This window comes from Schistosoma mansoni, chromosome 1, assembly GCF_000237925.1.
Source record: "Schistosoma mansoni strain Puerto Rico chromosome 1, complete genome".
In the NCBI taxonomy this organism is placed as follows: Eukaryota; Metazoa; Platyhelminthes; class Trematoda; order Strigeidida; family Schistosomatidae; genus Schistosoma; species Schistosoma mansoni.
The window spans coordinates 31,676,909-31,688,517 of NC_031495.1; the positions used below are offsets into that span (position 1 = coordinate 31,676,909).

Genomic DNA, 11,609 nt, shown 5'->3' on the forward strand with positions numbered 1-11,609 from the left:
TTGTCACATAAGATTTTGATTGCTCTTTTGAAAAATAAGAGTGGGATGTACCCATTAAGGACGAGGAACAACTACATCATAAATCGATTGCCTGAAATTTATAAAATATGAGCCTCGGAAGATCTGTACGTTGACACGTGTTTCACGAGAACTAACAGTTCGAGTTTTTATTTTTCAAGTTTTAGACTAGAATGAAATATGTCCTATTTTTTATTGTTTTTCAGGTATTCTTCGAAGCTAACTCTGGTGACTGAAAGCAATTAATCGCCCTTTTTGATTCCTCATAGTCCATGAAATACGATGAGAAGTTCCAATCACTGAATTTCACGATACTACAGATGCTTGAAACGAGTTTTTGAAGGCATTAAGTTGACAAACTAGAATTTCTACTGCTATCATTGTGACGAATCACATAACTGACACGTAGTAACAGTTCCTCATCTGAATATGGATATTCTCATCAATATTCTCTGGATGCAGTATCTATCTCCTCACATAGTGATGCATTGTAAAATGGACTCACTCAATGCAATAACAATCAAAACAAGGTGTTAATTTACTTTATGTTATCACAATGTATGTGAGTTATATATTAAATAGTCTAATTAAATTAGATTCAAGGATTGCAGTTTTGGTAGGATTTGGTTTGTTAGGTTTATAAGTTGTGGCTTAGACCTTTTTATTAACTAGTATAACTATCAACTATGTAAAAATAACTGTACATATGATAGGCAGTAAAGTGTTCAGATATGATGGTAATGTAAATTTGAGTAACTAATCAGGTTAAACTCCCATAGAAATGTGATCATATCTGTTCGATGGTCTTACAAACATGAGTAGATCAGGTTAATCTTATCAGTGAATATAGGACCTGCAGGAAGTTAGTCTCAGATCCAATGGCTTAAAGTTAACGTCTACAGTCATAAGAATGAGTGATGTAGGTTAAAATTCCACAAAAAGAATCATTTCCCACACGACTGTTGATATGCATTGCCAACAAATGCCAATAAGTTTATATAAATAGTAATGTTGAATTAACATTATACTCTTTTTGAACGCTTAAATTTCATTCAGCCAATTTGAAGGAATAATAATTTACTATTGATGTAGCAATATTACACAAAATAATCTGTTTTCTGTAGCACAAAGAATAAATCCAAGTCAGGTAAGTGATCCAGTGCATTAACAATAGACTTCAGTAGGGGTAAATAACAAAAGTATATTAATCCCTGACATTTAAACACTTATTATGTGTTAGTGATTCCAGTCAATGGGTGACATTGATTTTGTTACTACTGAAAATCAAGGGGCGTTAGAATTTTGTCCTAAAAATATTGAAATAAAAATCCATCTATTTCAATTCAGTCTAACAACAACAACTTATCATGTTCCCCACATCCTTCTTCAATCTTCACATAGTAAAGAAAATACTTAATACAAGCAATATCTGATATTTGAAAGATAATATAACTTAAACACTAACAACAGGCGTAAACTAAATGCAATTATAAAACAATGTGGTAAAATACATATGTTAGTAAAAGTACTACAGAGTACATGTTAACTGGCTTTAAATAAATTCTTCGCAAGATTACTTGTTACAGTGTCCGAGCAGTACATAAATTATTAATAGTATGTTTGTAAGAAGTTTATCACTTGTATTACTTTGCACATTCCTTTGGTACCACATAGTTTTCCTTCTAATCAGCTGATGGAAGTACTTTGAGTTGTTCCAATGACGCCTTTTCTAATGATTCTCTGTTTTTTTTTTAACAAAAAAAAAAGAGAATGAATCCATTAGAAAGAATCGCGTAAAAAAGAAATGATAAGAGAACATCATGCACAGCACTAACTACATGATAACAATGGATCTGTATGAGAACGTTTCTTCTCTATTAAAAGTAGTAAACACAAAATATGTATAACTGACTAATCATTATTATGGGATTCATGATGCTAAAATGAATTAAGTTGGAAATTATGACTTCCATATATGTTAATCGACAAGACTTATCTGTAACCGTCGTGAAATTCATACATTCTTAGGAAGTTGAATGGATGTTAATCACTGTTATACTTAGTTATTACTGTTAGCTGTTAAGACTGCTACTAGACAATATGAGTGATACTGTATTTTCTGAGCTAGATGATTCATTCATGAAATGTCCACTGTCTTTCTAGGTAACAACAGCACCACAAGCAACCAATTGGCAGATCCTGGATGAATGTTTACATCACACTGCTAAATGATGATGGACTTCAATGCACAGTGACATGATATTACCATGTCATTATGAAGTTTTACTACTCAAATAATCCGAATATCAGAATAGTTTTATGGATGAGACTAATCTCAAGCACGCAAACCCATCAAAATATGTATATATTTATGAAGACAGATATTAGAATAATAAACAAGTTTTGATATAAAAAAGGAAGCACAATTTGGTTACCTGTGATCTGGATGAGCAATCTGAATAAGAGCATATGCGCGCTGCCTTAAACTACGTCCAAACAAATAGGCGATACCATATTCCGTGACAACATAATGAGCATGAGCTCGAGATGTTACAACACCAGCACCAGGTTTAAGACATGGAGAAATTTTGCTTTCACCACGTTTTGTTGAAGATGGAAGAGCAATTATAGGTTTGCCTAAACCATCTTCAGCTATTGCAGCTCCGCGGATAAAGTCAACTTGACCACCAAATCCTTTAATCAAAATAAAACAAGACATTACAGACATTTTAGAATGAGCTCAATTATCGTCATTAGCATGTCAAAACAAAACTTTCATGAATTAATCACATACAAGAATGATCTACTAGTAATTGGAGATTGAATGTAATATTAAAAAGAATACCGAGAGATATTTTAAATTTGGAAAACTGTTCTTCAGACATGGTGAGTTGTAGTAAATCCCGATAGACAGACTAGATATTTTGTTTATTTAGGCAGTTTTTGAAGATGTAAACAATTTGAGGACATTTTTCACAATGGAATATAACCAGCTATCGTAAGTTTACAAGGCTAAGAAATCTCAAAGGATTTACAGATGAACAAAACGATGAAAATTAATGCTATTTCACGTCAATAGAGTTTTATTAAGATTAATGTATGTGTATCAAAGGTTAGTTTTGATCCGTACTGTCTACGTGAGGGTTCATGATAACATCTAGTTAATCAAAATGAAGTGAAGTAAGGTTCAGATTAGGGACCCGATGGTTGGAAATCGACTGCTTTAACCAATAATCCATCATTTTACTTGTCAAGATGAAAAGCCAAGACTGGATTACTGTATATAAACTCGAAATCTTTACTGTTAAGTCATTGCAACTCGGTAACAAAATAAAATCACGCAGAAAATGATAGTCGTAAGTTCTCAAGTAGTCGTTATCGTTAAAACAATATAAATTATGATTCATGAAAATATTAGTTTTACGTGGTTCGAGGTGGTCGACAGAAAATATTCAAGATTATAGACACCCAACGCAATGAAGAGTTCTCTGTCCCTTACATCTAATTAACTAACACCTCAGCTAAGTACATGCGATGTCAGGTCACTTAGATCAGTAGTAATTAAATTCCAACGTAACTGATAGAATTCTATCAGTACTAAAGGACTAGGGAAGCATGATGTTGGTCACTAACCAGTGATTAATCATTTGTAAATATTGAAGTGATTTAAAAGTTCGGATAAAGTGAGAACAGTGAGATGAATTTATCTGAAAAGAGACGCGTTGTTGTTTTTACTTTGTTCAAGGTAACTAAAAGTGTATAGGGGGTTTGTAGAGCCTATCGAATGACTGACATCATGAACCTATCTAAGACATCCATCCCAAACTAGGAAGCACTGAACAGCTATTCCATCCTAGTATGAAACTACTCAGGAATGAGCATCCATGACCTCACCACGGATCGAACTCAGGACTTTAGGTCCCGTGGCTAACTGCCTTACAGCCTACATGCTTGAACTCCACTAGTCACAGTTTCTCACTGGAATCAGGGAATTATCTTGAGATTAGTCACTGGTGAGCGCATGATGATTCAAAAGATGTTACTAAACTAAACATTGTGGGAAGTCTGTACTTGGTAATATAAATATGACTCAAATAAACAGATGGTTTATACCAATGAGAAAAAGAAATACAGTTAAAAAGAATAAAAAAAACTGTGTACTTTAAATTTACCTGAGTAGATTCTACTACCAACAGAATCGGATACAATTTGGCCAGTTAGATCAACTTCAATGCATGAATTAATGGAAACTGGTTTTGGATTTCGGGCTATTACAGAAGGTGAATTAACCCAGGCTACATCACGAAATTCTTCAAAAAAGTAGAAACTGAGAATTACTGTTATGATTCCTAGATGGTTACTGGCTATATCAATTTAGTTTTCCAATTAGAGTTCACATTTGGCCTCAATTTACAGAAGTTATACGTAAAAAAGTTAGTAAGTAAGTCACGATAATATGAGGTCAGATTTGCACTCTAGTTTACTGTAAATTCATATCTTGAGTTTCTCCAAGATACAAAATAATCGTCACTCTTTTATTACTGACATTTTTGCGTTTAGTTTTTTTGTATGGTATAGTCGATACAATTTGCGTATGAAACAGTTTCATCTATAAAAATCGTATATAGTACATCTTTAAGTGGAGAAAAATGCCATGGTCGATCCTTAAGTTATTCCAAACAAGACTAAGAGAAATGTATCAAAGCGCATCAATTCACTAAAAAAAGGTAAGTAAAATTACGAGTAAAAAAAATTAAATTCGCCAAGGGTTTCCTTTTAGGATATATGGGGAAGGTATTAAATAATTTTCTATTTCTTTTAACTTTATTTTATATTTAAGATGATATTTTATAAAGTTAAAAGATGAGTCTAATAAAGCCTATTTCACGCTTTTGTAAATAAATATGTTGAACATATGTTTGATCTGTGAATTAGAAGAATGTTCTTACCAATATGATGCGGGCAGTACAAAATATTGAAGATGGAACTCATTGAATGATTTTCTAGTAATCAACTAAGCAAACAAACATTCCACTTTAGTTTCGTCCTACATTTTACGCAATCTCTGATTTTATTTCCGTTCCCTTAATCTTTGTTACACTATGTTAATATGTGTTGGGATTCACTTTTATGACCATGTTTATCACTGCATGTCAAACTGTATTGTTAATTTTGGTACTGAAATATTGTACATTGTTATAAGCGGCTGATTTTATTGTGTTAGGATTTTATGTTATTCTGTTCAATTAACTTTCCCCGCTTTATTCTACAGTATGAAATGAATTAAATCTATGGAGTATATCCATAGTACAGAGAATGCAATACAAATAGAATTCATTGGTGTGTACATATGATTATTTAATATTTGGTCACATGTTTTCAACTGGTCCCAAACATTAAAATTCCGGCTACTGGATAATATTATTGGAATTGAGGAGAAAAAGTTCAACTAGTATCAAAATACACGAACAAAAAATAAAATTATATAAACTATTTTGAAAACTACCGATGTTTTAGAACTTTCCATTTGACTTGTTAATAACTTTTCTATCCAGTTACTTATATATATATATCACAACCTAGTTTTCCAACGCAGTAGTATTTATGGCTTTACTTTCAAGTGATTATTCTGAATGTAATTGTAGTTTTTTTTATTTATTTTTCACACTTTTTACGGTAAAACTGATAGGACAATGATTGACTGATGAAATTTATATACTCTATTATTAAATGCATAACCTTTGAGATTGAAATTATATATCTATATATCGCTGGAATAATTAACCATAGACTTAATTCCGCGTTGAAAGTGACCTACCCAGCAGCTAAATTGACGACGGTGTGGGAAACAAATTGCTCACTCAAACAAACCAAAATCGATAAGTCCTCTTTTCTCAGTACCTCCAACTGCATTTACCAATTTACATGTACGTGCCGAAGCACATACATTGGAAGAACCGAGAGAAGAGTGCATATCCGCATTTCTGAGCATATTCCAAAGAAACTGAGGTTGCAAGGGTCCAGGGCTCTCAACAGTGCGATAGCTCGGCATTTACTCGACACCGGGCACAGCATCGACATTTCTAATGCCTTTAAAATCATTAGTAAACAAAGAAGTACAACTGCTCTCCGGTTTGCTGAGGCGATCGCGATAAAAAAACTCAAACCGGACCTATGTATTCAAAAAGAGACAGTGATAAACTTATTACTACCTTGGTACCCATTTTTGTTTTGTTTCAGTTTTTTTTTTATTAGTTCAATTTTGGTTAATATTCAGTTGTTTTTTATACCCAATTCTTAAACCACCCTTTCTCTCACACATTTCCGCTCATTTGTCTCTCCTAATTATATGAACTATCCAAATCTTATTCAATTATTACGTAACCCACCCTAATTGTTTTCAACTACGTCTATAAATTATTCAATCATTACGTAATCCCACCCTAATTGTTTTCAACTTCCTCTATAAATTATTCAGTTATTACGTAACCCACAGTAATTGTTTTCAACTACCTCTAACATAATCACATTTTGATTTTATCTGTCTCTGAACTCCACTCAACTATTACGCCACCCTTTATCCTAATACCTAATAACCTCTGACCTTTCCTTGACCATAGATATATATATACATATACATTTATCATCGATGACTTTTGTTATTCCAATCCTTTACATTCCCTTATGTCAGTTGTTCCATTCTATTTATTACCCTAATGCTAAAACTCTAATGCATATTTGGTTGTAAGCAGCTGATGAGAAACCACGAAATATAATGAATTCATATTATTCTGCATCAATATTTGTTCTATCTTTATTTAAATTCATAAAGGGAACTAACTGCATGAAATTTCTCAAAATATGTACGAGTTAGAACTGAAAAGATTATGAACAAGTTATATGTCTACGGAATCGAGCTTGATCTAAATATCTTAAGGTGCCTAGAAAAGGTGAAAACGTACGCAATTTATTATGATACTTTGAAGAGTTAGCATATTAAAACCCATATGGACGAAAAATATTCTCTTCAACAAATTATCTTCAGGTTCTATAGTTGACTGTCTCAATTGATGATCCAAAATGTCCAGGTTTAAGGCAAATACACCGTCTAAAACTATAGCGTGTGGACTTATGATTGCTTATAAATTAAGAAAAAGTTGTTAATTTTATTGAAATCATAAACCAATCTAAGTTAGACAACAATTGAAAACGTGGAAGGACTGAGCAGCCGTCTTGAAAAAAATATTCATAGTCCACTTATCAGTGTTGTAATGTGATGGGGATTTCTAAACAGTTAGTATATTAATAAGTATCCTATAAGAATTATCTGAAATACCTTATAAAAACAACAATGAAAATTTAACTATAGAGACTCACCAATCATTGGGTTATTATGTAAAAATTTGAAAACTCTTTCTGTACCAATGACAAAACTCGTGACAATTTTCCCCGGACGTACTACCTTATTCGCATTTGTTATAACACCACAATCAACTAGTTTAATAATTCCATCTGAAAACATTTCTGTGTGAACTCCTAAGTTTCGATGGTTGGAAAGCTTATTTAAGACTGAGTCTGGAATTGCCCCAATACCTATAATGCAAAAGTGATGTAGGGATTTTGTAAGTAAAATTCAGAGGAAACAAATCTTAGGGATAAAAGTTAAAGTTTACACCAAATAGTGATGAATATCACATTATGATAAGATGTATTAGTCAGTCAGCTACAACGTAGGATCAGGCACGTATATGCATCGGTCCAAGTTGCCATAACCTCATTAGTACAACAAGATGAACACCAAACTCATGGAAGTAGTTAATATATAAAGGAAAAATTGCATATGTTATAGTACAGGAAGAAAGAAAGCTATGAAGCAATTTTAATCTCATAGTTTAAGGGAAGACACAGAGTGTATACACCTACGCCACTGAGATCGATTCTGAGCAATGTCACATAGTCTCCAACCATTGGTTACGACAGTCACGCGGACCCCAACCAAGTAGTCTGTATCTACCAACATGGCTCAGACTAGAAGTTAGTGACTTCAAGCACTGATGCCACGTTTTGGTTTGGCCGCCCCTAACTCTCTTCCAACCATCCCCAATACTAGTCAGCATTGCGCGTCGTGGTAATCGGTGTTCAGGCATACGTAACACGTGGCCCAACCAACTCAGCCGATGAAGATTCACAACCTCACTTACTGATTTACCATCCTTCCCTAATGGCCTGTGTCTAACCTCACTATTACTAACCCGGTGATCCCAGAAGATACGAGCAATACTTCTAAGACATCTGTAGCCAAATACTAGTAACTTACGAGTGTCTTCTACTATTAATGGCCACGTTTCGCAGCCGTAAAGTAGAACAGAGTGAACTGCTGCACAGTATACTCATCCCTTAATTGATAGGCGGACATCTCGCCTTGGCCATAGGTGACGTAAGTTGGCAAAATTCAAAAGAGCTTTTTTGAATCCGTGCAGAGATTTCGCCAGACACTAACCAATTATGGCTGACCCGGCTAATCAGTTTGGAGATTTGACTGAATTACGAAACCTAGTTATTAGTTAGGTCACAATCGAGCATTACCCCCTTATACACAAGAGTTACAGCTCTAAACAAAACTTAGAATGTGGCAAACTTCAGTGTTTATGGATATGTGTTTTAATAATTTGTGGGAAAACAACTGTTTGAGCGAAAAACATTTACCTTTAAAATGTTAACTTACCTGTTTGCAAAGTAGCACCATCGTCGATAAGATTGTCTGCAATCAACGCGCCAATTTTATCTTCAACTTCGGTCATTTGTCGTGGGTTCATAAAGTGACAAGGCATATCTCCATTCATGATCGACGTGAAGTTACTTATGTGTACATGGGCATCTCCGGAAGTGACTGGTAAGCTTGGATTTATTTGACCTTTAAAAGTTATAGTACGATGCTAAGAACTTACCAACGAGGTGTTTAGCTGACTCAATAGCAGCACGAGTAACATCTACACTTGGACCAAGAGAACAATACCCGTTAGCATCTGGAGGACTGATATTCAGTAATGCTAGGTCAAGTTTTATTATATTTCTGCGAAAAAGGTGTGGTATTTCACTCAAAAATATAGGAACATAATCGGCTCTTCCACTTTTGATCGGATCTCTACAATTGCTGCCTGTAGAATGACAATAAGGTTATGTATTCTATACCTGTGAAGAGTGATACTGATCGGATATGACTACTTGCTTCGGGATTGATAATTGGAAAGGGTCCTTCTGTATGAATGTGGTAAGCCGATATATTCTTCAGCTTTTTAGCCATCACATAGTTATAAAATTCCGAAATAAGTATTGTAGGTGTAGCTGCGCCACCGTGAATAAAAACTTTGGCATCTAGTTTCAAGCACAATCCAATTAAAGTCAAACAACTTACCGTCCTTCAAAAAATTGAAGGCCTCCTTACCATTCAAAGATGTCTTAGGCAAGTTTCCAGAAACAACAGCGAAAGGCTCTCTTAATTTTACTTTTTCAGTCTTGTGTTTTGACTCATGGTGTAATGTTCGCTGACATTTGCTGGGTAAAGCGACAAAAGCAACTTTGCTGAAATAAAACTGTCGACAAACTGAAAACATTTGCTTTTTTCTGTTTAGTTCTAAGTATAAAAATTAGAAATGACACAGATTTAATATAAAAATATACATCATAATGAACATCCAAGTAATTTGGAGGTTAAAAGTGCACTTGTAACAAGGATCTTTACACTTTTACTAAAATAACGAGTTGCGAAACTCAACCCTTTAAGTCAGGATACAAGGGAGATCTAGAAGCTATCATTTGATTGGACCGTTTTGAATAAAACACTGTATTTGGTCTCAAGCTAAATGTCAACCGGCGACCATATACCAAAAAGAATTATTACTACAAGTGAAGCAAAAGGCAACAAGTTACAGTTACAATTTAAATGGTATATTAAACAACAAAATAATAACAATTGTTATGAGATGAATGATACTTGTAAACCGCTTACTGAGATAACAACCACAAATGAGTTCACTTAGTTAGCAAGAGTCCCTCTTCATGCGGCAACCACGGTGTATTGAGAAAAATTAAAATCCGATAGTATTATTCAGTAACAATCTAAGCCAGAACTCCAAAGTAGTGCAGAGTGGCCTAAAAGGATGTTATAACACAATTATGATCTTCAATCACAGACTGTATGCAGTATCCTTTTTTCAACAATCGCGGTAGTATGTGCATAACGAAACAATGTACTTGTTTCTTCACCATTGTTACAGAAAAACAGTAGATATTGAATATAAATGTTGTTACGTATAAATGACAAATGGAGAAAAATGTGGTATTTGCTTTGTCGTTATTAAAGTCATTGAATATACACGTTACGATACACTTCTACTTTGACACAAACTGACAAAGGCTGGGAATCAACAACCTAACAGATACAAAGAGTATATAATATTAAAGTTGTCAATCGATATTTGTAGTAATCAGGTCGCTGTGGTGAACTATAAGGAGAATAAAATAGATTAACTATGCGAAATGAATGCTACTTTAGACACAAGAAACTGAATGCACTTCCATTCAGGGTCAATTTTTAGCAATGTAAAAAGTATAGAACAACCATCCTTGCCTGTTATCTGAGTAAAGAAATGGCATTGTTGTCCCATACCAAGAGTCTGACTTGAATATTTTTACCTTTCAAGAGCACGGTTACTCAATCAATTCCCATTTTATGTTAAATTATTTGTTACATTTACTGTTAGTATCAGAATTACTAGCAGACATATTGGCCAAATAAGAAAACAAACATTAAACACAGTAATACCTGGTGAATATTTGTTAAAAGTAAAAATGTGTGTTTATTCAAGTTAGAGTTTGTTCTGGTAGCAAACAAGTACAAAAGGCTAATTGGGACTAAAGCTTAGAAACTTACATACAAGTGCGAAATACAGAAAAAGGCATTAACCTGTCTTTTTAGGTATCGTTACCAAGTTTTGTTTTGATAATTTTGAATAAATTGAGCATTGGGTAGATTGTTATAAATAAATTAATAAATTTGTAATGTCCCAATGAGTAGAGAAATTAGATTTTGTGACGTTTCGTGACTCAGTGTATGCCACTTCTTCAGAGAATAAATAACCAAATTTGGTTATTTTCAGGTGGTAACTTCCTGACGAGGACTTGTTCAAAGCCTAACCCCTGTTTACAAGAAACTCGATTTTACTGGACCCATAATTGTTCCAGTGTCTCGCGTACAATGAACCAAACGAAATTAGAAAGCTAAGGTCTTTGTTACGTTTCTAACGAACTAGTTGTGGTCTCCTTACAATAGACGCCATAGAACTTGTAAATGGTGGATGAAATGACACGAACATTTCCAATTCCGTTGCAGAGTTTTGCGAACAAACATTCTTCCAACGCGCCTGTTCGTTTGTATTATTGCTACTGATATGACCACTGTATTACCCCTAGGTATGTGTGTGCATTTTGTCTGTTATTGGTTATTAGGCGTACAGTGATATCAAACTTTGTTAAGTTTGTGTACTTAACTACCGAACATTTACATGATATTATCAGTTTAGTCATTACTT

At 33.9% G+C, this 11,609-nt stretch overlaps 1 protein-coding gene across 1 annotated transcript; it reads right to left on the reverse strand.

The window, feature by feature from the left end:
* Positions 1-1,433: 1,433 nt before the first annotated feature.
* Smp_057060 (hypothetical protein) lies at positions 1,434-10,225 on the reverse strand. Its single transcript, XM_018794059.1, has 9 exons — positions 10,040-10,225; positions 9,434-9,653; positions 9,211-9,393; positions 8,967-9,176; positions 8,744-8,932; positions 7,396-7,611; positions 4,191-4,328; positions 2,454-2,712; positions 1,434-1,758 (listed from the first exon to the last, which is right to left on the reverse strand). Exons 2-9 carry the CDS (start codon positions 9,630-9,632, stop codon positions 1,701-1,703), a joined length of 1,452 nt encoding a protein of 483 aa, XP_018648509.1. The 5' UTR covers positions 9,633-9,653; positions 10,040-10,225; the 3' UTR covers positions 1,434-1,700.
* Positions 10,226-11,609: the final 1,384 nt, after the last annotated feature.